This window comes from Haemaphysalis longicornis, unplaced genomic scaffold (assembly GCF_048455015.1).
Source record: "Haemaphysalis longicornis isolate Haplotype H1 unplaced genomic scaffold, Haemaphysalis longicornis Haplotype H1 scaffold_3, whole genome shotgun sequence".
Taxonomy (NCBI): domain Eukaryota; kingdom Metazoa; phylum Arthropoda; class Arachnida; order Ixodida; family Ixodidae; genus Haemaphysalis; species Haemaphysalis longicornis.
The window spans coordinates 184082926-184106503 of NW_027526335.1; the positions used below are offsets into that span (position 1 = coordinate 184082926).

The 23578-nt window shown below is 47.5% G+C and overlaps 1 protein-coding gene across 7 annotated transcripts in view; it reads left to right on the plus strand.

Moving 5' to 3' along the window:
- Positions 1-20413, plus strand: part of Trc (Serine/threonine-protein kinase tricornered) — a 114099-nt gene extending 93686 nt beyond the window's left edge. For all 7 annotated transcript variants that reach the window (XM_077704911.1, XM_077704912.1, XM_077704913.1 and 4 more), the window contains 6 exons: positions 444-598; positions 1944-2046; positions 2241-2302; positions 11919-12036; positions 12222-12533; positions 15557-20413. In XM_077704911.1, coding sequence (XP_077561037.1) covers positions 444-598; positions 1944-2046; positions 2241-2302; positions 11919-12036; positions 12222-12533; positions 15557-15690 — 884 coding nt within the window. In that variant the 3' untranslated portion in view covers positions 15691-20413. The remainder of the gene's footprint in view (positions 1-443; positions 599-1943; positions 2047-2240; positions 2303-11918; positions 12037-12221; positions 12534-15556) is intronic.
- The last annotated feature ends 3165 nt before the right edge of the window (positions 20414-23578 follow it).

The following is a 23578-nucleotide window of genomic DNA, read 5'->3' on the forward strand; positions in this document are numbered from 1 at the left end:
GAAGTGGTGTAAAAGATGAAAAAAACTGTGGCTTGTCCTCGCCAGAGTCTGTCATATGAAGTGGACCGCGGGCACCCGATTGATGTTAGATTGGGGTTTTTAATGCATTGTTTCTATGGGGAATTTTCTAGTACCACGGTGATCCGTCGTAAGAAGTGAATCGTTGTAAGACGGGGGGACGTAATCAGTGTTCCGCTGTACATTGCTCCCATTCAACACAGTTGTTCTGGGGCCCTTGTTGATTGACCTTTAAATGCAGGACGACGCAGAGACTGGGTTCGCGTAATTGAGGTTCTCCTGTGTGCATTTACAATTGGCACACACACACGGTGGTTAGTTATGGCAGCCGTATTGGCCGCCACCATCACCTGTCCTGTCGGTTGCAGTGCTGGGCAGCGTACCAATTGAGGCCCTCTCCCCTCCCCCGTTCTCCCTTCCACCAGGGGACATGATGACCCTGCTGATGAAGAAGGACACCCTGTCGGAGGAGTGCACGCAGTTCTACATAGCCGAGACGGCCCTGGCCATCGACTCCATCCACAAGCTGGGCTTCATTCACCGCGACATCAAGCCCGACAACCTGCTGCTTGATGCCCGGGTGAGACTCACTAGGGGGAAGGGGTGGGGGGGGGAAGGAAGGGGGAAGGGGGGAAGGGGGAACGACCTAGGGCCCTCCAGGGGCTCAAATGGTCGCGAGTGAAAGGCAGTGACTCGCACGTTTCATTGCAGTTGCTTCATTGGGTGGGCACTGTGTTTGCGCAAGATCAACAGAAGCAGTGCTCAGAAACAGGCTCGTTTCGAATGTTTAAGTGCATACTGCAGTACCAAGAGCCAAGTTCACACCATCACTGCTGCCTGCTCGGTCAGAACTGATGCGCCTAATCAAATATTGCTTGTGTAATCCTAATACGGAAGGCGCCTAATCTAGAGAATTGCGTCAGCTTACCAACCTCTCTCTGCGTCTGTGGCAGGGCAGCTGCATCGTCTATCTTTTGCAGCTTCTCACCAGCAGAGGTGCCAGGAAAACTGCACCACTCGGCAAATTTGTACATGCCTGTCATGAATCGCAAAATCTTTTCAACAAGGAAATGCAACAGATGAGGGGACAGCTTGCTGGCAGGGCTTGGCTGCAAGCCTTGTAGAAAGTATCAGTTTTTTTTTTGCACATCACACAGTACTGGTCAGTTTTTTTTTCCAAGTGACATGATTCTTGAAACAACTCTGTTTCGTTGAAGTTAGGAGGCCGAGATTTTCAGAGCTTGTAAACGTCGAGCTCTTCTTGCCATATATGCATTCAGATTTCAGATAGCTGCTCTAGATGAATTGTTACACAGCATGCAAGACAGAAGATAACTTTTTTTTAAGCCCACAATTTTGTACGGTAAAATTTTTTGGTAAGAATCTAAACCAGCTTGGGTGGTTTCTTAACTTAATTTAGCTCCTATTTTTTAAACAGGAAAAAAAAATTGACTAATAGTGAGCCTATATTTATAATTTTTGTTATTACTTTTATAAATACCTAAAGGTAGAAGTTGCCTATTTAACTAGTTTTCTAAATCCTATGCATCACAAGAAACACCCGTGCAAAATGTCATTGTAATACAACAACTCGGAGGGAGAAAAATAGCTTCCACAAACTCACAAGGTGTACAAAATCATTGAACTCAGAAAAACTCGGTCGAAAGTTTGTTTCATTGTTAGATTCTGGCATTCTCGCACAAACAACATGGAACTTGAACTTGCCGGAGATAAAGTTTCAAGTGCTTACACTTAGCAGGAATCAAATGTAGAAAAGATTTGCATAAAACTCGTCTAAGAGCGTGTTTGTGTGCAAGAGGAAATTGCCTCGTTGTATATAAGGCCTAGAGCAGACTCGGATGTATTCGTCATTCAGTTACCCCCGTTCTCAACGTGCCCTCTTTTTCTCCCCCCTCTCGTTTCAGGGGCACATAAAGCTGTCCGACTTTGGGCTTTGCACAGGCCTGAAAAAGTCGCACCGGACGGAATTCTACAGGGACCTGTCTCAAGCCAAGCCGTCAGATTTCAGTGAGTGCACAACTCCTCATTGCCCAGCACTGCACGCTGTCTCAAGCTGGTGCATTCTGCTTTCTTGGGGCACGGGGTGTGATGACGTTCACTCGGCTTTTTATCGCGGGAAAACTAGCTGATAAAAGACATTCTGATAAAAAGACAGATAAAAATACCTAATGCAGTTTTCTCCCTGCTCTCACCTTCCGCAGCCTCCAACCCCATGGATTCCAAAAGGCGGGCGGAGAGTTGGAAAAAGAACCGGAGGCAACTGGTAAGTATTTAATCTCCCTTCATGTACGCCCACACTTGGGACCGTACGTGTGGCTGTATTTTACTGTGTTATTTATTTATTTTATTAATTTACATAGCACTGCCAGCTTCACTTTAAGAAGCCCTATGCAGGAGTGGACAGCCGTAATCTATACGAAAAAAAGGGAACAGCAGTAGTTAACACGCAATAAATAACGCGCAAACAACAATCCAAACGAACGAATTTTTGTTCACATGCGGCAAATTAAAAACAGCAATAAAAAATGCAGGAAAAAGGAAGTTCAAAGATAACACTTTTTCTCACGATGTGTCGTCAAATCAACACAGAACATTGAGAAACATCAAGTGAAAAAAAGCAAAGCCAAATTATTTAGAATGAACTGCAAACCACTGTACAAACAAAGAAAGCAGTGAAACAGGCTCGACTAAACACTATACAAATGCAGGGGCAATGTCGAACTGCATGTGGTTCTTGATCGCGGACATAAGAGATTGCACATTGTCACGCTCCACAATTTCAGGAGGCAGTCTATGTCGTTCGCGGATTGTATGTGGGTAGAAAGGATGTTTAAAAGCCTCTCTTCAACACGAGTATTCCCTAAATCTTTTAAGTGCGAATGCACTTTATAAGCGACCCTGAATTCCGGTGACCGCCGTCCGTCCACATAGCAACAGCTGCGGGTGCGCGCGCTCCTCGTCTTCCTTGGCAACGGGGGGAGATGGGCGCGCGCTGCCTGGCCGCTGACATGGCACATACCCACGTGGGGGATTGGCCAGGAATCGGGCGTGAGAAGGGCTAATGCACCCGCTTAAAGGAGTACTGACACGAAATTTCAAAGCTGAGATCCGCTCTAGCAATCAAGTACAACGACAACACAAATAGGTGTCTGTGAATAAATGCATCTTTCTTTCTTTGTAGTTGTGTGTGTGTGTGTGATCTCTCTTTCGCGAACATTACCGAACCGCGCAAATTCAACTCATGCATTCGCACTTTCACATTCTTCCCCTCGGGGAAATGCGGGGAAATTTTTTAGAATGTTGTACACGTGTGAATCGCTGAGTAGCATGTTCAACGTACTTGTGTTGTATTTTCTCGGAGTTTGCCATGTTACAACAAGTACAATTATTTATATACAGTCGAACCCCGCTACAACGAACGCCGCTTCAACGAAATTTCCGCTTTAACGAAATATTTCCAATTCCCCGTCAGCCAGCCATAGAAGTCCATGCAACAAAGTCCTCGCCACAACGAACCATGTGTCAGGCTTGCTTTCGCTTCAACGAAATTTTCGATGATTTGGGCTGGGTTTGAACAATTATTTTACAATAAAATAAGCATAGCGCCAGCTATCTGTAACTTTTTATACATTCAGGACGCTTAGTTTCACCGAAAACATGCGCGGTGCGGCCACACCGCCACAAAAAAAAAAAAAAACTCATAGGCGGACGCCATTGTTTGATGGTGATAACGACGTGGCTGGCCGTCTTTACATGAGGCGCAGGCCCGGTTCGCCAAGCCGGAGCTACAGCCAATCCGTATCCAGTTGAAATCGCACAAATGTGCTCCGCTGCTGGCGCGGCGCCGTCATGTATGCGTTGTGAGCAGCTGTCCTTGCCGTTTTCCTTCTACCATTCTTAATAGCCCAGAGTAAAAATCATGTTTGCGTGTTTGGTCTTGAAGCCAAGTCATCCTATCTTAGTCATGAGCGCGCAGTTGTGTTAAATGCAAGCGCGCGCGTCTAACCTGCCAAGATCAGTAGCTGCCGCGCTGTGTCAGATGATAAGATAACGGCACTGCTCCTGCTACAAGTGAGAGGGGGGCTTCCGACGGCCTAGCAGCTATCTGCAAGTAATCAGCTCGGTGGACACGCCTTGTTGTACAGCAATACGTTTTGCGCCTGCATTTCTTCACCCCACTCCGCAACGCGTTCTTCGCGTGCAGTGAAAGAACAGATAACCATTGGTATCTTTGTTATCCGAATAAACATGACGTTATTGCGCGTCACTCCTTTTTCTAAACATTGTATTATGCTGCCAATAATGCGGAAGCATACGGGGCTATTTTTCTGGCCTTTCCGTGGTGTGTTGCGGCAGATTTCGCCTCAACGAATTTTCGCTTCAACGAAATTTTTCGCACGTCCCGTCAATTTCGTTGTAGCGGGATTCGACTGTAGTTCACGATATCGTCGGAGTTGAAGACTGTCTAATTCATCGCTTCGCAAAAGAGTACTAGGCGATGTTTTTCAGCTGCCATAGTTGTGGATAAATCTTGCTGCTTTGCGTTGAACATTTTCGAGCTTGGTGGTGTCAAGTTTTGTATATGAATTCTAAACGACAGAAGCGTACTCGAGAATCGATCTGATGTACATTTTGTAGGCCAGAGAATCGATCTGATGTACATTTTGTAGGCCAGCAATTTTATTTCACGTGTCAGTCTTCTTAAGGACCGTCTTAGGTATCCTAGTTTCCGCATGGCTTTCCCTTGGATGTGCACGACGTGTTCATTCCAGCCCGGGTCGGCAGTAATTATGACGCTCAAATATTTATATTTTGCTACCAAAGATAGTGAACAACTGCTAATGGAATACGAAAGAGGCAAAGGGCGGTGCTTCCCTGAATAGACAGTTTTAGTTGAGCGCACGCAGCAGCTCTGCACATGCAAAGAACTTGCGGAGGCGCGAGAGTGCATGCGCAGTATGTAAGCCGGAGCTGCGCACTTTGCGTGTGCCCGCAAGTTTTGGATTCTTGCGTTGCGGGTTTTGCGGGCTTTGCGGGCCGTGCACGAGGCCCCTCCCATCCTCTTTCCGGTCTCTCTCGCCCGTGAACGAAAGGAACAAAGGAACGGCGTCTCCCCACAAACTGGTTTACGGCTTCTTCTGGCTAGGTTTACGTCTGGCGGTGGCCGACAACCACTTCTTTCGTTCGCCAATCTGGCGTTCAGTGGCACTGCGTGATGCACAAAGCGCGCATTTCGGCGCTACTGGTTTATCCACGCACCAACTTCTGTGTGCGGTCAACTAAAACTGGTTCTTCACGAGAACTTCGCTGCGCGCGCTGTGCTGCCCCTACGTGCGCGCGCAACTCTCTGTGTATGCTCAACTAAAACTGTCTAATATCATCGCTACAGTAAAGTGGAGCCCTTCTGCTTATGCTTGCACAATTGGGGAATACCTTGCTGATGGAGGCAAAAGACAGAAATGCCTATGTATTTCAGCACGTGTGAAGGGTCCCCACATTACGTAAATTAGCATGTCACCCTCCAGTGTGTCTTGCCAGGTGTACCTTTGATGCATAAAACAACAGTTTTTGTTTTTTCACTTGTACAATTTTGCACGTTGGGGTGATTCACAATAGCCCCCTTTTTTATTTCATGAGTGACTATTGAGAAGGGGTATGTGGTGCAGGTGTCAGTACAGCTGAACTACAAATCTTGTTTGTAGAGCGTTATTCTTTCCAGAATTCAAACTTCTTCTTCGCAAAGGTTTGTTAACTTCTGGACCGGAGAACAACCTGAATTGAAGGTTACCGGCAATCTTGTTTGCTCTCGCCCTGAGCCCTGAAACAGTCGTCGTGGCATGTGGCAGCAACACACTTTCTACTGACGCATGCACTTTTGTGGAAGCTCATACAGTTTCTTCCTTTGCAAACGCCTTGCTGAAAGACTCCACGTGCTTGTAACTTGGCAGGCACAGGAGCTACCTCAAAAAGTATTCAGCGCTACCAGAGCCCTTCAAACCCACACTCCTGGTTGTTTTGAAATGTTTTAGAGAATTGTTTAAAGGCCAACTGCACTCAAATTTTTCCTTCTCCATATTTGATTCAAATGAGCAGTCAAAGCTTTTAAAATCACCTTGGCGAAATCCCAAGCTTTGTAAGCACACGGGGCACTAGGTATCGTCATTCGAAGTAGCTCCATGCAGACGATGTTTGCACCTGGTGGAGAGTCGCTGAAACAAGTTCCTAGTGGCCTGTGATGGAGGTTGGGGAACCTGTCCCATGGAGCTCATGCTTCTCTGGTGGCTTGCAAGGCGCTTCGACGGGCGCAGGGATGCATTCGCCTGGGGTTTCTCTGCTACACCACCGCGCTGTACCGCCGTCGCCATGACACGTTTCCAGCTAACCGCATAGGTAGCAATATCCGCCTTTTTTTTTTCAGTGCAATAAAAGAGATTAGAAGGCTACAAACTATACGCGCGCTTGCGAACGTCCTGGAGCTAGCAAAACTCCTTTTACTTGGAAATAATATTTCTACTAAAAAAAAAATAGCGCGACCCGCAAACTTGCCTTACATTTGTCATTCCTATTGCATCTGTATCACAGAAAAAAAGGATCTTTTATAAATTCTTGACCACTTGCACTTCCACGTCCAATATTTGCAATATTTGGGCTATGCCAACGCCACCTCCATCCCTTAGACATGTCTAAAGTTTTGCGACCTAACTAGTGTTGTTGTACACGCGGGTGTAAACATTTGTGCGACTTCTGCCTCACTCGCTAAGTTAACCAGAATCAGCCTTGCTCGTGTTAACAAATACATCTGCACAAATATCGGCTGTCGTCTTTGCGAAGTGCGGAAGCTACCGAAACTGCTCTTCTCAAAAACAGTAAACTTGATTTTTTTAATTTCCAAATGAAATATTTACTTTTGTAGAGCGCAGGGTTTAGTATAGACGGTATTCGTTGAAAAGTTTAGCGGTCAATTTCTTCGCTTGGCAACACTGGAAACGGCCACAGACATGGCCGATGCGCCACGGACACGGCGCAGCCTGGGCCACCGCGGCCGCACGCCGAAGCAAAAAAAGACACCGGCGTGCGTCATCTGCTCCGTTACAATCCGATTCTAAACTGTGACGCCAACAGAGATGTTATTGATCGCACTCGCAGTGAACTTGACGCAATACTTTGTGTTCGGCGAAGAGTTCGTAACGTGAAACACAGTCATGTGTTTCACAGTCGTGCTTAGCACGGACAAGTGCCGCCATCCCGTGGAGCGCGACATAACGGGTGACGACGCACTCACATGGTTGCATGGAGGAGAAGAGGGGTGCTTGATCTGCGGGCCATCCGGGCTTCCTCGATGTGGCGTGCTCTTTATGCAGAAGAGGAAGAGGAGAAAATTTTGGAGTGTTTTCTGGTCGTGAAAACGCGCCGCACACGCCACAGGCGCGCTGACGCTGCCGCAGAACACCCGCACGCTGCGCGCGGTGCAGCCGGCGGCGGCAACATGGCAGCGGCTTCGGCCACGAAGTAATGTGGGGATCTGGAGCGACTGCTTCTAAACGCTCTCTAAAATGCTGCTCAAAGCACACACGAAGTTGCTTATCGGTAAAGGAGCTGATAATGTGGGCGAAAACGGTACTATAAAACGTCATCCGCGCTGCTAGGGAAAGCACCCACGCAATATCTGTTGGGGTAGTAAAGCCTAAACATCTCTGTCTGAGCCAGCTGGCTGTCTCGAGCGGTTTGAAACTTCCACCATGAGGCGCGCACCTCCCCATTGGGGAAAGTCGGCAAGCTCCTCCCACTGTCGCGCGCGCCGCGCGTCAGTTTCTGCCCGAGGTAGAAGGCGCCACGGGCGCAATATCGTCGATGCGGGCGTGAAAATATCGCGCACACAACGCCGGCACGCACGAATCGTGTGTAAAAACGCACCATGCGGTTCACGCTTTACTATCTGCTTTGAATAAAACTTAACAGGAGTTCACGTGACGAGGGGTCGAAATGGAGAGGGCATTGCAAGGGTAGCTAGCGGGAAAGGGGAAAGGGACGAAAGTTCAAGATGGCTTAATTTGGGACCGGCTGTAAGCCAGTTTATTAAACAGTGTTGTGCTTCGAAAAAAGTGATCTTGTCTGACTCAACATGTCGTTCAGGAGTAACGCTACAGGAGCGCTTCAGGAAAGCATTTTCTGATAAAACTTTCTTTGCAAAGCTAGTCTTCGTGAAGAATGTGGTCGACATTTTCACTGAGTTTTTTGTCTTTGTTTCAAATAAGTTAGCCGTTGGTCCACCTACTCAATGATCATCATAGGTGACCCTCTTTCACAGCTGGGTGGGCGCTTCATAAAGACAGAGTCTTACCGCTCAAAGAAAGCCAGAGAGTTGCCGTTGTTGCAAACCTAGTCCTCTGCAAATCGGAAAGCGAGTGTAGAAGTCGGAGAGGACATGTAGCATGCAATTTCTTCTTGGGAACCCGGAGAGAAGTGGACAATTACTTTGGGCGCTATAAGCTTTTATATAAAATGCACTCAGTACATTCTGTCGCGGCTGCCTTTTGACAATGCCATTTTGCAGAGCCTGCGCTTCTTAACTCTTTTCTTATGGCACCATAGGCCATTGGACGCGGAGTTCCGATGATTTTAAACGTCCCGCGAAAGCTAAGAACGGTGCCTGGCGGACAACTAACGCCGATCATTTTTCAATTTTATTATGTTTTGTTGATATTTCGCGTGCAGAGACCGCACCAAGAGTGAAATTTGAACCTGCGATAGTGGCGAGTTGTGTGAAAACGGCGTCCATCAGACACGGAGTTCTGATGATTTCAAACATCCCGTGAAAGCTAAAAACGACGCCTGGCGGACGACTATCGCCATCTAGCGTATTTATTGACAACTCATTTTTTGATTTTATTACGTTTTGTTGATAGTTAGCATGCAGAGACCGCGGCAAGAGTGAAATTTGAACCCGCGATAGTGGCGATTTGTGTGAAAATGGCGTCCGCTGTATTTGGGCTGTATTTATAAACAAAACGGGCTTCCTATCTGACGACTGCGGCATTACACATTGATGTGTAGGGTCTGGACAATGTACAGTGGGGATATTTTGTGAAATGCGCCGCGTGATATCGCGTTATCACCTTCATGATAGCCTGGCACTCGTGTCAGATTACCGCTATGGAGCGATGCGCGACACTTCTCAAGAGTGCTGGATTTTTTTTTCTGGTTTTTTACCACTAAAGCGAAAAGTATTTTGTGTCAGAACACAAAAAAGTGTGCTTGGATGCATGACCGACTTACACTCAAGTGGCTTCGAGGAGTGGCACAGCCGTCAGTTCCGTTGGGTTGATGGGCCCACAAAAATACAAAACTTGGTGTACAGCGGGGATATAATCATAGCCAAGAAATGTGGGAACAATTTGTATATCTTATAATTCCTAAAATAATTTTTAGGCTCATTACAATCGCCTATATATGTTGCGTGTATACTTTTTGTGCATTTTTTTCTGATTATTTGACTAATACACTGTAAGTAATTGTACCTTTCACAAAACTGCTGTTATGTGTTTGTAAGAGCAATCTATACGCTACAATTCCATGCATAGCAATGCTAAATGTGTCCACTAGCTTAAGAGAAAGAAATAGTTTTGTGGAAGCACTCAAAATCGGCCGTTTTTCCGCCGTAACGAAATAGTTAAGCCCACAGTTGAAGGAAGAGAAGTCCTCTTGCGCTCATTTTAGGGCACTAGCTACCTGGCTGCCGCAAGTGATCAAACTCTGCGGTGCCTTTACTTTAACGGATGAATGCACGCTCCTCCAGCTCGAACATGTTGAATCAGATTCATCTACAGAAATTGACGAGTATTGGCAGCAGAGTTTTGAGCAGAAGGAGGCTGAAAACAAAGCCGAATTCCCTCTCTTGGCCAGGCTAGTGAAGGCGTTGCTCTGCATTCTACATAGAAAGGCGGATGTGAAAAGGGGCTTCAGTGAGTACCACCGGCACCTTAATGAAAGGGCTTCGTTGACGATACAAAATTTCAATGGCATCAGGCACACCGTTTCGTTCTCCAAACGCTTTGAAGGAGATGCAAGTCACTTCAATGTGACACCAGAGGTTTTGAGAGCAGTACGAATGTTCAGCGAAAACTACCAAGAGCGCATTGCAGCTGAAGAAGCTCAGGCAGCTAAGCAGTGGTGGCTTGACCCAGCCAAGGCTGTTCCTAGTCACAATGGCCAAGTCGGGCTCCTGCGAGAAGTGGAGACAGCAAAAGAAATGCTGGTGAATGCGGAGCTATTAGCCATGGCATAAAGTCTAAGAGCTTCGGTGATGTCGAAAGGGGACAGTCTCTCCTAGCTGGGGGTAAAAGAAGAAGTGCGGCAGCACTAGACAAAATGTCACAAAAGAAAACTTTGGACTAGTCACGGTAGTTCTACTTTCATGCATATTTAACCAGAGAAGCATGGGTATAGCACAAGTTCCTGTTTTGTTTCATTACATGTTCTGCTTACTCTAGTCATGTTGTGTTTTATTGCCATGTAGTTGTTTCTTGCTTCAAAATGTTCTAATGTTTTGTACGTACATCAAACTGTCCACATTATCTTGTTTCGTTCATTATGGTTTTATGAAACGTTCTGTAGCCTACCGATTGGAATGCTACCCCGATAGTCATTTTTTAAATAAAACTACTTCTTTCATGATCATGTACATGCATTCACTGCTCATGCAGTGAATGCATGTACACACTCGCACAAACTCTTTCGGTGCTTGTCTTGAGGCATTTCATGGTCACTGCTAAAAGACATCTGTGCGGCAAAAACTCGTCTGCACCGAAGGCATTTTACTTGTGTAAACATTTCTGTGTGCCCAGGATGCTGCTTTTGGGGCTCCTCTCGGCTGTTTTGCTCCCCTTCTAGCAATATTTCCCAAATCTTAATGCTCGTTCTGGCTGCTACAAAAGCCGATTTTGCTGCTCCAAAACCTAGTTTTGGCTGCTCCAAAAGCTGCCCCAAAATGACTCAACCCAATCACATGACTGGTAAAATGTTTTCAGCAGCACATGTCTCCAGTGAAAGTAGAAAACAGCGGTAGATAGGTAATTTTTTTCGTGTTTTAGTGCATCATTTAGCTGTGGCCTATAGTTTTAGATCATTTTATCATTCGATTCTCAATGTGCAGCAAGGCGAAAAAAGCTACTGGGCTGATATTCACGAAGCTGTTTGCACGTAATGTATAGTAAAATAGTGGTTGATCTCCACCCGCCTGCGGTTTATTCCCTTCAAAGAGAGCGATGTGACAGCCGAGGCGTTGGCTAACCAAAGCTGCTTTTTGATATCGTACGAGCAACTAGCTTTGTAAATCACTGGCCCGCTTTTTTACTCGCAATGCCAAAGATTGCTACAGGGGCAGTTATTCTGACGGAAAAATAACTGTCTTAATGTATACTTAATTTCGATTGATAGCAAGTTGTTGTCGGAATTGCGCCTAACTCCATTATCCTGGGCAAACATTAGTGTGAGTTCTTCAAGCACGCAATCGTAACCTGTCTGCTTCGCTTGCTGAAAAATTTGCGAAAAAAATCGCAGAACTGAAAAATTTGCACCTTTGAATTGAATTGTTGAGAAAGTCTCCATGATGAATATGCGAGTGTTAGCAGGCCATTGATATTGCTCGCAAAAAAATGGGAATCAGGTTTCAGAGGGTTTTGTTTAGTCACCAGAGTGTTCGTGTGTGGTTGCACATTTATTCCGATTCAGTGGATGTCCGACGAGATTGAGAACTGTGGTGCGAGCTTGCGTCCAGCATTAGTGCCTCCTTCTTCCATCATGCCCATGTGAGAGTGTTCTACAGTAGGTTCTTTGTAAGGGCCGTGTTGTAATCTCCCTTTACTCCCCATTGCCTACAGGCCTACTCGACGGTGGGCACGCCCGACTACATTGCCCCGGAGGTGTTCCTGCAGACGGGCTACAGCAGCTCCTGCGACTGGTGGTCCCTGGGGGTCATCATGTACGAGATGCTCATCGGTGCGTGCTGCTTCCTTCTTTCTTCCTCTATTTCTCGTAAAGGGACGCTGAGTGCGCCGAAACTCGTATGAGGCTGTTCATTCTGTTCCACTGCGCTAGTGGCAATGAAAAAGAATGCCAAGTCGGATGATGACGATGATGGTAAAGACCAAGCGATCGCTTTGGCCCGATCGATTGCTTTGCAGGCTACCCGCCCTTCTGCTCGGAGACCCCCCAGGAGACGTACCGCAAGGTGATGTCGTGGCGGGAGACGCTGGTGTTCCCCCCCGAGGTGCCCATCTCCGAGGACGCCCGCGCCCTGGTGCAGGGCTTCTGCGCCGAGGCCGAGCGGCGCGTGGGCGCCCAGGGCGGCCTGGCCCAGATCCGGGCGCAGCCCTTCTTCCGCGGCGTTGACTGGGAGCACATCCGCGAGCGGCCCGCCGCCATCCCCATGGAGGTCAAGAGCATCGACGACACCTCCAACTTCGACGACTTCCCCGACGTCGACCTCAAGATCCGTGAGTGCCGGCACTCTTGTTATCAGTTCGTGTAACTGGTGGGAACCCCTTTGGCAATCTGCAGTGTGGGACAGACTGGCCGACGGGGGCTACAGTCAAGACCACTTATAACAGACTTGATGGTTGGGCTGAATTAGTTTGTTGTGTCCACAGTTCGAGATGAATGTTATGGGCATGTTTTGGTACACCATTTGCACAGAGACGTTGAGCTGGTTGAAGCCATGAAGTGGTGCAGGTGGCTCCAGGTAGAGCCCGCTACCGCTGCCCAGAATAGGACTTCTGGCAAGAACAAAGTTATACGGGCAAGAAAATAACTCGTAATGTGAGAAAAAATTGTGCTATCAATCTTCATCTGCACCACAGTGAAAGCTGCCACCAAATGTCGGCTTTGGTAGTAAGCCTGAAACCCCCCCTCTATGCAGAGAAGCTTAGCTGCTCTGAAGGCTTTGAAAACGCCGCCATTGGTGCACTTGTCCCCAGTGGCACAACTAGTAAGACTCTGCCCATGCGACATCCCCTGATTGGCTCACTGCTCACAATGCACTGCCATCGTGCATACTTTTGTATCAGAGACGGAAACTGCTGCTGGGAAGAAATAATTAAAGCACCGAAAAAACTTTGGCACCTGACTTTGTCAGTAAGTGCAGTAGCAAACCTTCTGTGACAACGTGAAGAATGGCACGTTTATACTTGAAAAGCACGACTGACGGCAGTGTATAATTGGCACATGTAGAACACTCTGTGTTTTCGGTTCGGTTTGTGCCACATGGTTTTAACCATTTTAAGACCAACCTCCCTGCAGCGAAATGTCGGCAAAGATGCAGCGATTGATGCCCAGCCACAGTCGCCGAGTCGCCGGCGTCGTAAAAACGGCTTGTCGCCGGCAATCGGCGTGGCCTAGATGTGAGATGCTGCGGCGATTGCAACCGAAAACGGCAGAGTGTACTTTGAAGCTGCAGCCAATCACAGCTTTCTGCTTCCTGTCTGCGCAGAGGGCCTGCGCACCCAGCAACCGATAAGCAGACGCTCCTTTCGCGCCTTCTTCCCCATGTACGGCTCTTTTCTCGGGAACACCTCGTCCAGAAAAATGCCAGAGAAGCGCCACAGCACCGTGGTAGCTGAAAGGGTAGCCAAAACGGAAAAATGCAGAAACTGCTTGCTATTTTCAGAAGCATGCCGTTTTTTTTCCCCTTCCTATTTACTGTAGGTGCCCTGCTGAACTGATGAAGAGACGTTTGGGTGGACACAAATGCGAAATGCTAAAGCCACTGTTCTGCTGCCGCCCACGGCTGGGCTCGAGTAGACAGACACCCGCTTCGCGGGTGTATGAACTTTTTGCGCATCTCCCCTATCTCGCATCTTCCCCACACGCATCCCTTTAATCTCTCATCTACGAAAACTCACTCAGTGCAGGAAGGGGTGGGGGTGCACGTAGAACCCATAATGGTGAGGTATTCTTTTTTGTTCATGTTTTCTTGTACCTTTTTTAAGATGAAAGTCTCAGATGTCTATGTTTCGGGCAGTGCATGAGGTACAAAAAAAGTCGTCGTGGGGTACACAGAATTGCACAGAAAATCAGAGCGCATGCCAGGAAAGGGGAACAGTGCTATAGGAGAGTTCTCAGTGAGGGTGACAGAGCTCGCACGCAAAGAGAGGTCGTTACCGCACGTGCAATACAAACCACCTTGTTGAGAGGTGCAGGTACTGACGGGGGCAAACAGGAGGCTCCTGGAGATGGCAGGCGAGCCAAACAAGCTTCACACGGTGCAGTCCAGGGCGTTGACCAAGCTGTGGCAGGCGCGGCCGCACAGTTCAACAGAGAATTATTCAACAGCACATCAACAGATGGCTTAGCTAGGCCTTCGCCTTCACGTTCCCCGTGGTTTACTTGCTTTTGCTGGCTGCTATCAGTGCTGTTCGTGAGGAGGAAACTGTGGTTGTGTGAAGTACATCTGGCACTTCGCATGTATGTAAAAAGCTGTTCAAAGTGGCAACCGTGAGTGCCTGCCATGGTTGGGCGTATGCAGTGCCAGTTCGTTCTGTCTGAGACGTAACACCTTAGTGAATACTGTGATGGTCACTCCACACTCTTTGTTGCAGCCATTATAAGTGAGCTCGACTGTATTGCACTGTGCTGTACTGTACTCTACTGTACTGCACTGCACTGCACTGCACTGCACTGTACTGTACTGCAGTCCGAAATCCAGTGCTTGCAGTTAGTTTCTCTCAGTTCACCCTGCAAAGTACTCTGGCTACATCTGCTAGATGAGGCCGAACTAAAATAACACGTTAATGCGTTAGGCCTCTTTCTGTGAGCAGGGAGACGGATCATTTTAATTCCTGTTGCATTCCCCCACAGGTTTATGTGTGTTGCAGTGGGACCTTATAGAGTCTCCACACTATGCGTACACAGCTGCAGCATTCTTTTCAAACAGGGGACAAAATTCTGCTTTGTGTAAACCTCTCATTCATTGACATTCAAATTTGAAATGAAAGCTGCTTTCCTGCTATATTTATTTTTAACACCAATATCGGTGTTCCTGTCATATCATACTACCTAATACAAGTTTCTGTCGCATCGTTTCACACACGTTTTTTTCATTAACATCGTGACCATCTTAGATACAAGTTTACGGTGCCTGTAAATGTGGAAGTGTGTTCCTTCCGTGTATGCTTGTGTCTGCGTGCGCATATGTGTGCGACACATCTGATAATCCCCCTGCAAGATGTGAAAATTTCCGGGCCTGCAGAAAAGGCAGTAAAAATTCGCCTCTCCCCGTTGGCCACCATTATCCCAACCAATGCTGTCTGTCAACCCAAAGTGTGACATTCCGGCAGCTGAAAGGGAATGTTGATGTTTGTTGTTTGCCAGGAGCAGTTTTCTTACGACTTCATTTTGAGAAGAAGAAACTTTTGATCGGTTGTCTTGCACAAGTGGCTCTAAGGAAATGCACCGTGCTTTTTGGGGAAGGGGAAAAATGGTTCCAGCGTTGATGGCTGTGCCTCTCTCTGCCCCCACGCAGCGTGCGCGCCCCCGGTGACGCCCAGCAAGGAGCAGGCGGAGGCCGGCTACAAGGACTGGGTCTTCATCAACTACACCTTCAAGCGCTTCGAGGGGCTCACGCAGCGGGGGGTCAAGCCGCCCAAGAAGTGCTGACCGGTGGCACGGGCCGGCGGCGACGACGGCCGGCAATCGGCGGCCACCACGGTGCACGGACTCTCCTCCACCAGGGACGGCTGACGCTCGGGCATGGCAGCGCAGACTTTTGCCGCGTGCGCAGTGCTCGTCGATGCTGTTGCCGCATCATCTTCTGTGGAGATCTTCGTTTCGCTCGTTGCCAGTGATAAGACCTTTCGACACCCAGTGTCCAGGAGGTGGTGTTTTGGTTGGCGGTGCGCGGCGGACTGTTGTGCGGTGCGTGCACGTCGAACTGGGGAGGTGATCTTGTTGGGAGGTGACGTGGCTGGTGTGACCAGCGTGGAGTGCTGGAGCCAATGTCGGGGCTTGACGTGTGGGGACTTGTTTTAAGGAAGCCAGCGGTGTTGGCAGAGTGTCGTCTGGTGGACTGTGGTTTGGCTGTCTGTTGGGAAGTGGCTCGCAATGCCTGCTTTGTGAGAACAGGGAGGGAAGCAGCGGTGGCAAGTAAGGTTACAGTGAAAAGTTAAGCAGCGAAAAACAGGAAGGGAAAAGTGGAGGTCTTGGACGAAAATAGGGAGGTGGTGCCTAGGCCTTCATGCTCGCGCAGACAAGAAATGATTGAGTGGAGGACATTGAAAAAGGTCGTTTGGTGCAAGCTGAGCGCTACTGTAGAAAAATTTCCAACTTTGTGCGAGGCTCTGTCGCTTCAAATACATCCATAGGTTCCTCCATTTTCTCAGCATTTTCTCAGTGTAGTAGATGAGATAATCTTCAAATGGTGCTGCCACAGGGTCAGAAAAGTGTTAATAGCTGCCTATCATAATTTTGAAGCTGGAAGAGTAGACAAGGAGTGGCATGTCATTGGCTAGATGCTAGAACACTGCACAAACACGTACACACCTAGCAGACTGTGTATATATAAATGCGTTGGTAAATGGCCGAAACAAATACAGCTTAGAGCTGCAGTACGTCTCTGAAAGTCATGAAACATTCAAATTAGCACTAAAATTACTACTGCACATGTTTGATGAAGATATTTAATTATTTGCATCATTGCTGGTGACTGTCAGTGGGTCGTAGGCCTTAAAAAAAACTGTTTTGAAGGCTTTTGTAGAAGCAGGCTGCAATAATTTCAGGGCATAGGCTAACCTTAATATAGCTGCGCTAACGTCCCTGCGAGTCTGCTGTGTAGCCTTTCTAGTGCAAGTGTTTAAAAAGAAATTTTTAAATCGAAAAGTTTGCCCAATTTTATAGTTTAGAGTAGAAGTTCGAAAGTCTTTCGCTCTTCACAGCATCACTTAGCAAATGAATTGATAAACGAAACTGAACAGTAGGTTGGCACTTCCTGAGTGTTGCGCAACATTTAAACAACCCTGCTGGTGGTGCCTATGGCTTCAGTCTTAGATGCTTAACTTCTGCTGTAAAATCTTCAGTAGCTGGCTGTCACTGTGGCTGCGTGGCCGTCTTTTGCTTCTCAGCTGGCATTGCCCTTCTGCGAAAAAGGCCATTTCTTGCCTGAGCAAACCTTCAAACGAATGCCGATATGGCAGCGATACACCAGCACATTTTCACAGAAAGTTGCCGTGCTTTAAACAAAATTGTGGGCATGGCACCAGGCAAAAGCACTAGCAAGATGAAACAAATGTTTATTAACGCAAAGATCACGCCTAATGACTTCAGACCAGTGCACTTCTCTGAAGGCTAGCATGAAAAGAAACTAGTAAGGGACCAGTTAGAATAAATGTGCGAAGCAAAGCCGATTATGACCAGGCCACTGCTTGGAGCGTCGGCTGACTTTGGCTCCGTTGAGCGCCTCAGATTTTAAGCGAACTCCCTTGAACCCCACCGAGTTAACCAGAGTGTCAAATTTCAAGATTGCAAGTGAGAGTTATTCGACATCTTCTACGTCTGCAACGATTGCTAAGTGGTATCGTCTTCTTGCCTGTGCAAATGTGGCTAGTGCCATATAGAGCTCGGTTGAGTTTAGTGTGTGTGTGCACAGGCCATTCTTTCTCGTCTTTCACGGCAGCTTTAGTTGTTCGTGCATACGGGACAGGTGTCACGTGGTGTAATAATTCAGGGGTCACTTTTCTTTATTATTATTATTTTTTTTTTGCAGCACGTCGACTACTTTCAATGTGACACTGTCTTGCCGCGATAAATCGGCCATTTTTTGTTCATATGCTTTCCCTGGCTTCTCATTTAGCTTGCGTTAACTCTTGGATCTTTTCACAAGCCACTCGGATATTTCCTAGTGATTGCAGTCTACCAGATAATTAGGGTGACCCGTTTGTTGAAAAGAAGCAACTGCAGCCATTGGTGCAATGTGCCTGTCTGACGTAAACTTTGCCGTCGTAAAATACCTTGAGCCAGGATGTGTACAGTTGATAAGGAGCTTAACTTGGTCGGGGGTAGTGGGAAAAAGTCCTCGGAGATTTCCGCCCTCCCCGTAGCGACGACGAGTTGTGTTTGGAGGCACGACTGGTAGTTCCGCCACCGACGGCCTGCGCAGCTTGTTTCCCTGCATTTCAGCACACTGTTATAGATGCGTTTCCTCATCGTGTGTAGGAGAAGACGACGAGAATGAGGCTAAGGAAGGAAGCCACACGCAGTTCTTGCCTAGTGCTCTACCGGCAGTCTGTCCTGCAGGGCGTAGCCGGGCGTGAGCCATTACTCCACTGCTGTGGTTCTTTTTTTTTATTATTATTATTTTGCCAGGTAGACGCAGGGAGAGTCGGATTGTGGGCCGACCAGTGTCGGCTGCCAGTTTTGAACGGCTAGGCTGGGGAGGCCGCCGGCTTTCTTTGCTGAGCTTAGTGCAGCGTTGTCAACTTTATAGTGACTGCGTGAATGTTTTCTTTCAGAGAGGCACCGCTTAGTAATCTTGTATCGCAAACAGGGACGATTTCTTTTTTCAAGATTATCTCAGTATCTGCTTGACTAGGAGGATTTTTTCAGGTTATTTTGCCATTTAGCAAACAACGTTGCGTCCTGTTTGATGCTGCGCCGAAGACAAGTCCCGAAGCTTATGAATTGGCTTTGGGTGTGGTAAAGGCTAGCAGCCTGTTAAGGTCTCGTGCAAATCGCTTTGGCGCTGTTCGCTGCAGTCAAAGTGAAGTGCAAGTCTGCCATATGGTCACGTGTGGGACTTGATGCTGGACTTGATGCTGTTGGGGAAATTTGTCGCCGACTTTGATAAAAAGTCTCATGCGCGTGGCATGCGGTGCGTATAGCAGCCAAACGTTTCCACTAGTTTGCACTGTGCAGTAGCAAAATTAGGTGCCAGGCCTTTGAAGGTTTGTGTGGTAACAGGTGACATGACGTACGTGTGAAGAAGAAATGTGATGTGCTGCTCCCAAGCCTAAGCTGAGGAAGGGAACTCGGTGGTTGTCACCCCCCATGCTCGAACCCTGGCGCTCTCCGCTCGATGCTCTCGCAATATTCCTCCTCTTTACCAAAGTTTTGAAGCCTTGAAAACTGCCGTTGCGTGCGTTGACACACAGAGAGAGCTGTACATATGTTTCTCCCCGCCCACAACCTGCGTTGTACGGTTGTGGCCATGACGTTTGTTTTCCCGTGTGGTGGAATTATTTATTGAATGTGTCCTCGTTGATCACCTCGTTATTATTATTACTTCATTCGTTTGTTTGCTTTTCTTTGTTTTTGCTTTGCTGTGTGTGGGGGTAGGTGTATTTGAAGCGTGGTGTGCGTTTGGGTGTATTACCTTTTGGATGCACTTCTTCCCGTTCCTTCGCTTTGTAGTATTTTTAAATGTTGAGCGGTGTTATTTGCTGACCCACGAGTCTGGGTGGCTGCCGAATCAGCAGTGTTTTCAAAGTGCTGTAGTGTTGTACCCGATTCCTCTTGTATGGTCAAGAGTGGTTGCATTGCTTTCATCATGATTTCGCTTTATGTGGTTAGTTTTAAAAGCTGAAAGAGTAACTTTAAAGTTTATAACGGCAGTCTTTCCTTAGTGTAGAGCATACGATTTCTCCACCATGTTTGCTAGGAAAATTCAACTTACCTAATTCTTCACAATGGAGTACTTAAAGTAACAGTAGGTTCTTCGTAATTGCAACAGGACTTGCTGTTTCACATGCACCTTGTTGAGCGATCGTACCTGGGGTGTTTTGGTTATACGTTTTTTTTTTCTCCACCCCTTGCCATCTCTGCAGTTCACGGAGTGTTGCTGATTGAGCATGCCTAGACAGCTGGTGTCAGTGTCGAAACGTCCTAAGTCTGTAAATGCTTATTTGGCTTTGTTGAATTTTACCACGCGTCTAGTGCTTTTGAGATTTTTTTTTTCTCTCCTCCGGTTGGGAGCTTTGAGGTTAATCACAGCGTCCCTTCCATCTTGATAAATTTTTACATAGTGCATACAGACTGCCCTTGCTCTTTATTGCTTTTTTTTTGTGTTTGCTGTTATTTTTTTGTGCAGAATGTTAGTTAGTTTTGTCATTGCCTTTGTACAGTCCTTCTCCCATTGAGTTGTCGTTTTTGTGTTGTTGTCAGAAGCCAACATTGATGCAGCTGGTTTGCTGTGGTATTCCTCTTCTGTTTGTATGTTTCCTCCTCTCTGAGGTGGCGTTGCTTGCCTAGTGATGCTGCAGAACTTCTCTTCTCGATTCCGATTGCTCCTGAGGGCAGCGGTCATTGTAGATTTTTAAAGTCCTTCGTGGTTTCAACATAGTGTGCTGCTCTAGGGAGAAAAAGAAATCAATAAAGGACATTCTGAAAAGAGCATGGCTGTGGACTGTGCTACCAGTAAGAAATAAGACTCGCTGTTTCACACCTTCTTACACCTGACAGAGATGTAATGGCAAAAGCAGTAGTCGTACAGTGCTGCTTTGCAGGATCCTCGTCACACCAGCCGTGCCAAGCTTGTAGTGAAATGTGGACTATTTATGTCCCCATTCTGCCACCCCTCACGGAAGCACTTGGCCTGAGCACGGGCTTGTTCTTTACATTGCTGCCTGCTTTACATTGCAGCTCAGGGTTTGCACAGGTCCTTGAAAACTCTTGGATTTAGAAGTGTCATCTTCAAGGCCTTGAAAGTCGTGAAACTTTTTAATGGTCCTCAAAAGCCCGTGATTTTCTCAGTCATAATCAGTGGCTCTGTCTTTTCACAAGAATTTACAGTGCTTGTCATGGATTTTTAGTTTTAACTAATGTAAAAAAATTTTAACAATGAAGTTTCAGTGCAGTGTGCAAAATTACAACAAATTCAGCGGATTTTCTTTAGGTGCGAGGCAGCACTGGGTGCAGGAATGCCTCAATCCAATCCATGTCATAATACAATCCATTAGAATCCAAGTTCTGCCATCTACCAACTTTCTTTGGCGTAGCCTGTGGACACTCGCTTGGTGCTTCTTTACTGTGCCATATATGCTCCTTTTGCGTTTGATTTTGCACGGCAAATGGTGGACATGGACATTGTTGAAGTTCGTCAAGCCTGGGAGGTGAACTTTTCAGCGGTGGTGGCTGAGCAAGGACCTGTAAAAGGACGGTTCCCTCAGACCCAACAAGCGTGACTCGTGTGAAATGCAAACCACGTGGAAAACTGTTTGACACTGGGTCGATGGGAGAGTCTGTGCTAAAAAGCCAAAAGAGCATGAAGACAGCAAGTAGTAGCTCCTTTAAAAGAGTACAAGGCGCTGTACTTGAGTGCCTTATGTTCTTAGATATTGTGCAACAGACAACTTTTGCATTGTGTTTTTGAAAAAGTTATAGTATAAATTATCCCAGGTAAAACTTTAGATTTCGTCCTTGAAAAGGTATTTTCTGGTTCTCGAAATTCCTCGAAAACTCTTGAATTCTTGCCTTTGAAGCCTGTACGAACCCTGAACTGCTCCGATCTTTGGTGGGACGCGTCGGCCCGTCCCATCCCTGGTGAGCCATGGACGTGGCCATTCGCCAGCCCTGTGTCCCCCGCCCATGACCTGCTGAGGCCAGCCGACCTGACCAGCCGCTACCTGACCTGAAGTCGAAGACGCTCCCCTGCCCAGTTCTTTGGCACATATCGAAGGCTCTGGACATTGCTTCAAATGCGTCAGCAGGCGTTGCTGTTCTGGGGCTGGTGTGTACCGAGACCGTCAACCTTGGCAGCAAGGACTTGCGATTCGTTTTCCGTTTTTCGTTTTCCGAAGGACTTCCGTTTTCACCTCGGCTGTACATTTACTGTGACCGCGATTTGGACGGGCGGCTTCGATGAAGGGGCGATGTTACGAGAAGACAGTAAAGAGAGCCGTGGAACAGGACCATTTCGTGCCAGCCCCCACCACAAAGAAGTCATTTGTGGCTGCAGCCTGCATGGGCTCTCTCATGGCCTTCATGTATATATTGTAAATAGATCGCTCATCATTTTTAACGTGGTTTATCTCATGTTTGCCCTGCCCCCACATAACAGTATGTGCGCTTTTCAGGGGTGCACATACTATGAGGCCTCCTCCTATCACAATACACACACACACACACACACAATGCTTGGTAGTGTACACTTTTTAACAGCAGAGCTGTTAGCTTTCAGTTCCGCCTTATAGCGTTACCAGAAAAAATACTGAGAAAAAGCCTGAGCCTTGTGAGGAACAACCGGCATTGGCCATTCTTGCATGTGAGCTTGTGCCATGTGAAGAGCTTGCAAAAAAAATACCAAGAAAAAATACCGAGCGCACGTGAGCGTACGCCTCACGAGTAGCATCCGGCATTGGCCAGCTTGACCTTCGAGAACTCTGCCTAGCATTCGTGGCGTGATATCTCGCACGTTCTTCTACTCACCAGTTCATGCGCGTTCACGCCTGAAGCGGAGAGCTCAGACAACAAGTTCACGCTACAAACGCAGAGTTCGCGAAGCCAGTTGCCGCCGCTTCTAGTGCATATTAATGAGGTGAACTTTGGAGAGATGTGAAAGCCTGCGGACAAAATGATGCGGGCCTGCCAGTCGTGGAACTCCATGTGAGGTGCAACAGCGGAATCTCCGGCAAAGGGAGAGGGGCCACCAGCTCTGCTGTTTCTCCAGCCTTGCACCACTAGTTGGTTGACTGGTTGGTTGGTACCAAAAATCAATGGCGCGTACCCACTCAGGGGGATTGGCCAAGTCAGATATGGTAAACTGGTTGAGAATTCAAACTGAGGGTAAAATAGAGCTGCGGAGAATGAGAGGAGCACGTTAGTCGTGTCCGTGAAGACCCCGCTACTCTAGAAATAATTACCCAGTACGCACTTGAAAACGGTCTGTACAAGCTGGTATAGCGGTCTGACAGACTTTCCCGGACTGGCCATTCCCATCCACGACCAATGTCAACAGTGCAAACTGTGCATTTTGGTGCCACTGACAGAGTGAAATGTGCATCTTGTGAATAGGACCTTAAAACTAGAAGTGTGTACACTGTGTGAATTGTGATGAATTGTGACCTCTCCCTTTCTGCCCCCCCTCCGCCATCCTCACTTCCCCACAGGGCCTCATGGCCTCTCGTCCCTAATAAAGTATTTCACTCACTCAGAGGGAAGCTGCCCCAATCATCTTTTTCTTCTTCTTGTTGCTTTATGGTTGGGATCAGAGAGTACACTCTGAATGCAGGCGGGATTGCCCATTGTTCAGCCACCTTTCAGCAAGATAAAGCGCAGGGTCGCACATAGTTTTTTGTCGCACATAGTTTTTTGTGCGCGTGCGGGCACAATTGTACAATAGTGGGTTAGCAGTAAAACAATTCGCTGTAAAAAAAGCTCCTTGCATTTGCTGCAGTGTGTCTCTGCAGCATGACCTCAGCGTAGCTTTCCACACTCTAGGGGCATAGAGTTTCTAGCTAGTGAGAAACTCTATGCTCTAGGGGACGTGGTACATAACCAGGGAACTAACAGCCAATTCACGCCAGAGGACTGCTGCAAATTTAAACAGCGCACCAAAGCA